The sequence below is a fragment of the Cystoisospora suis genome, assembly GCF_002600585.1.
Source record: "Cystoisospora suis strain Wien I chromosome Unknown contig_4229, whole genome shotgun sequence".
Classification (NCBI taxonomy): Eukaryota; Apicomplexa; class Conoidasida; order Eucoccidiorida; family Sarcocystidae; genus Cystoisospora; species Cystoisospora suis.
This window is the reverse complement of record NW_027157021.1, coordinates 1634-6156: the sequence shown is the minus strand read 5'-3', so window position 1 is coordinate 6156 and position 4523 is coordinate 1634. Positions and strand designations below refer to the sequence as shown.

Genomic DNA, 4523 nt, shown 5'->3' with positions numbered 1-4523 from the left:
ATACATATACATACATAGATAGACATCTTATAGATACATGTATGCATCATAGACAGACATGTTTTACATGATAGAGATATCTTTTTATCTTTATCTCTAGGTATGATATTTATGTGGGTTCGANNGAATTCTTTTTCTTTTCTTCTCTACACGAGCAAATGAAGACATTCTTCTAGTTCTCGCATTCTTTCGTGATCCTCCGTCAAGACGTAGAGAGCTGCTAAAGGTCGCCATCCTATTCGGAAGCTCCCTATCAATCTATATCTTTCTTGCTCTGCATCCATCTTTTCCTCTTTAATTCTTTGTTTAACTTTGACGTATCTTCTTCTTCTTCTATGTATCTATTTCATACGTAGAGACAGCATGTATAGGTGCGTCTATATATCCACCTGGATATCTAGAGAGAAAGAGATTTCTAGAGAGATGTCTATAGAAATCTCTTTCTCTCTCTATATCTACGCCTGTCTCTCTATCCATAGATAGAAGAGGAATGGGCTTTCTCTTTCGATCTCTCTCTTAAATCTCTGTAGATCATCTGACTTCGAAAGAAATCTTTTCATTTCTTTCTTTCTTTCTTTCTTTTCTTTCTCTTCTTCTTTTATCTTTTCTTTTTCTCTGCTTATCTGTTTGTCTTATCTTTAGACTGCGTGACGCGCCGGTGGATCGCAATCCAAATATAAGGAGCATACGACGTCACTGCCTACCTTCATATTTCGGTTGAAGAAGGACAAGAAAGGAAAAGGAGAAAGAAAGAAGAGAAAAGAGAGAGAAAGAAAAGAAGGAGAAAACGACATGGAGAAGGTCTCATGAAGAAGAACGACAGATGTACAGAGGAAAGTCAAGAAGAAGAAGAAAAGTCACATTCCTCTCTTCTTTGCCCTCTTCTCTTGCTCCGTCTCTCTCGACAACGACTTCTTTCTTTCTTTCTTTTTAAGGCGGTGTCTTCTTGACTAGTAGCTTTTCCTCTCGTTTGAAGAGAGCTGCAATTGTTCCTCTCTTCTCTTGCTCTCCCTCTCTCTTTCTCCGTTCATTTCTTTTTCTTTTCTTCTCTCTTTATCAACACTCGACTCCACCGTCTTTCTTTCTTCCTTTTTCTTGTATTTTAGACAAGGTATTTGAGGTGTAGAGCTCATCCGACCTCCTCCCGACAAGCTCTCGCACCCACACGATTTCTTAAGATATACGCACAAGAGATCCCTGCACCTATGCCAAGGTGTACTCTATCTACCTATCTACCTTCAATCTACCTGTCTTTATTAATGTCTCTCTATCTTTTGTATCTATCATGTATGTATATTATGTATCTATGTAGGTATGAATATACTTGGATAGACGTGTGTGGATAGGCCGTTATGGATAAGCTAGTTGCAGATAGGAATAGTAGCCTTCTCTTTCTTTTCTCTTCTTCTTTTCATCTCTTTCTCTCTCACATAAAGATGAAGAGAGAGAGACAAGGTGGTCATCTCTCCCCATGTCTCTACATGAAAGAAAGAAGGAAGAAATAACATGGTATATCTCTTTCTTTCTCCTTCTCTCTCCTGTTGCCTCTTGAGTTGCGTGGAGGTGGGGGATAAGAGTCTAGATCTGCCGTCATGCTTGAAAGAAAAGTGTTTTGTCTTTCTAGTTTGACGACCAGGTAGGGGGGAGGAGGAGGTGTACATACACCTGAAATGTGAAGGAGGAGTCAGACTCGTCGTAAGAGTAGTAATAGTAGTAGGAGTACTATGATGATATCGACTCGAACTCTTTCTCTTCACTCACGCCCCCCTGTGGAGCATGGGAGAAACGAGCGAGCGTGGGGTGTATGTACATCTGAAAGAATTTTGTGAAGGCTCCTTGTCTCACATATTTTATTCTGCTCCTGTCATAAAATCTCCTGCTCCTATTCCTCTTCTTTTTGCGTCTCTGCCCCATGCGAAAAGACGATCAAAAGTATCCTCTCTCTCTCTTTTTGCTTATTCTCAACTGTAAAGTAAAAGAACGACCGACTTCTGAAGGCTCTTCTTATTTATCAAGAGAGAGAAAGAAAGAAAGAAAGAGAGAAAGAAGTGTCTTTGGCACATCCATCGCCTCGCGTCTTCCCCCCTCCTCCTTGTTGATGTCTCTTCAAATGAACCTGAGATGACCTCTTTCTTTCTTTCTCACTCTTTTTTTCTTCCGTCCTTTCTTTCTTTTTCCTCCGTTTACGGATCTATAGATAACTACTGCAGCTCTCCACCTCATCCTGTCTAGGTCCGTCCACTCAGAGGCATGCTACACACACCCACGTAAAAGATATAGTCACACCATATATATATATATATATACACTGATATATGGAGATGCATGTAGATGCACCGCATGCATCTATCCAAACCAAAAGAAGGAGAGAGAGAAAGAAAGAAAGAACGCCCCTAAACTGTCATCTTCTCTTTCTCTTCAGAGAAATGAGGAAAATCTAGATCGGCTGTGCATTAACGATCGACCCTTTCATCTTTCCATCCTCTTCATTCTGTCTCTCAAATTTACTGTATACGTACAACTCTATGCTTCTCGCCCGATAAAGCACTAGTAATAGTGGTACTTCTGATAGGAGAGGTAGACACGTCATCATGAACACCCTCATGCATTACTACCAAGAGAAGGTAGCTAGCTAGCTGGCTAGCTCCCATTCAAGAGACGTTTCGAATGATGATATGTCTACATACAGATCGATCCCGAGAAACATTTCTTTCCTCTCGAGAAAGAAAGAAAGAAAGAAGGGTATTTCAATTCCGTCGCGTCCCTCCTAATGGAGAAGAGGCAGTGATGTATAATAAGAGTCATAGACACTTCTTTTTAACTTCTTGCAAGTAGATCTTACGTCTTTTATTTATTCCATCCAACTCGATTCCTAAGAGAACCTCCTCCACTCCCCCTCTAGAATTCGTCAGACATGAGTTGTTTCTCTATTTCATCGAAGAAGTTGTCTCCGGAAGACAGGAGAGACGAGACATCCCCTTTCTTCGTAGTCGCATTCTTCTTCGCCTCTTGAGAGATCACAAGGCCTCCTGTCAACAGTCCCGTAGACGAAGAAGAAGAAGAAAGAGAAGAAGCGGAAGACGAGAGATTCTTAGGAGGATTCGATACAGAAAGAGATACCCCGGGAGCGTTAGGTGGGAGATGTGAAGAAGGCTTTAAGATCAAGCCAGGAGATGCCTGAGGATGGGGTGTACATACACCGCCACTACGAAGATGAGGAGAGGCCGAGAAAGCGATCGACACATTTGTCACATTGCTAGAATTCAAAGAAAGAGAATGACCCGCTGGTTTTTGCGGAGGCTCATAGTGAGGCTGCCGATGTGAAGAAGAAGAAGAAGGAAGATTTGCTGAGAAGGCGGAGGAGGAGGAGGATAGTGAGGATGAGAAGGAAGAAGGGGGGTTCTGAGGAGCACTACGACTGCTGCTGGTAGTAGTAGGAGGAGGAGGAAGAGTCGAACTTGGGGAGTCATCTCCATTTAGCGCATCCCATGTATCTGCAGATATGTCGTTATCATCTTCCACTGAACGAAACAACGGAAATCAGAAAAGAAGAAAAGAAAAATATCTATCAAACAGAAAGACAAATGAGCTACAAATAAGATAGGAATTCAATCATTAACGGTAGAAACTGAACGATGCATACAGAGTGAAGATAGACAAAGAATGTCTTTTATCCGCATTATCCGAGCGATGTTCGATGTAGCTAGTCGCTCGTCTATCTTGTTTGTGATGGAGGTGGAGGAGGTGTATGTACACTCCAAACGGGGTGTATGTACATACACCGCAGAGAAGAGGATGAGGTGTACATACACCGGAGAGAATGACAGGGGGAAAGAGGTGTAGATACACTGCTGATCAGGTGGGTGTGGGGCAGAATAGGGATAAGAATAGTATGACACTGACAAAGTCTGTCTCTGCAAAAGCATTCTCTTTCTTTCCATTTCTTCCTGTGGCTATATGCTACAAGGGCTAGTCTATCAATCTCTCTTTCTCACTCTTTCTTTCTTTCTTTCTTTCTTGTCTTACCCCAGGCATGAATGGAGTCGTTGGCGTCATAGAAGACCTTATTATTACTACTACTGCTATCGTCGTCTCTGCTTCTCCCCGCGTCGTTACCATCGTCAATATGCGCACTTCCTCTCCCTCTCTGTCTACCTAAGGGTGCAGAAGAAGAAGAAGAAAAAAGAGGCGGCGGAGGCGGAGGCGGGGCAGGACAATGGGCTGGAACTACTTCACGAGAGGAGCCTCCCGGTGCTATTTCTCTAGTTGAAGAAGAAGAAGAGAAAGAAGAAGAAGGCGTTTGTGTTGTATATCGATTAGGGCGGAAATCGAGTGAAGCAGAAGAAGAAAAGCTGTCATCAGGACTCGAACGCACGCCATAATGCACCCCTCCCTCTTGCACTTTTCTTCCTCTTCCTCCTCCTTCTCCTCTTTCTCTTCCTTCCTGGCCCGCCGCCTGCTGCTTCGAGACGTCTCCACCCGCTGACTGCATTCCTAAAGAAGAGTCAAGAAGAAGAAGGAAG

The 4523-nt window shown here is 42.9% G+C and overlaps 2 protein-coding genes across 2 annotated transcripts in view; one reads left to right on the top strand and one right to left on the bottom strand.

Annotated features, from left to right (window-relative positions):
* The first annotated feature begins 641 nt into the window (after positions 1-641).
* CSUI_007858 (uncharacterized protein) lies at positions 642-2138 on the top strand. Its single transcript, XM_068068001.1, has one exon. It carries the CDS (start codon positions 1913-1915, stop codon positions 2123-2125), a length of 213 nt encoding a protein of 70 aa, XP_067920024.1. The 5' UTR covers positions 642-1912; the 3' UTR covers positions 2126-2138.
* Positions 2139-2494: 356 nt separating this feature from the next.
* CSUI_007857 (uncharacterized protein) overlaps positions 2495-4523 on the bottom strand; it is a 3469-nt gene continuing 1440 nt past the window's right edge. Inside the window, exons 2-3 of the mRNA XM_068068000.1 lie at positions 4027-4494; positions 2495-3521 (exon numbers count right to left, since the gene is read on the bottom strand). Of these exons, the coding sequence (XP_067920023.1) occupies positions 2899-3521; positions 4027-4494 (1091 nt within the window). The 3' untranslated portion in view covers positions 2495-2898. The remainder of the gene's footprint in view (positions 3522-4026; positions 4495-4523) is intronic.

Coding starts and splice junctions, on each gene's coding strand:
- CSUI_007858 (XM_068068001.1), top strand. CDS start 1,913: ATGCGAAAAGACGATCAAAAGTATCCTCTCTCTCTCTTTTTGCTTATT.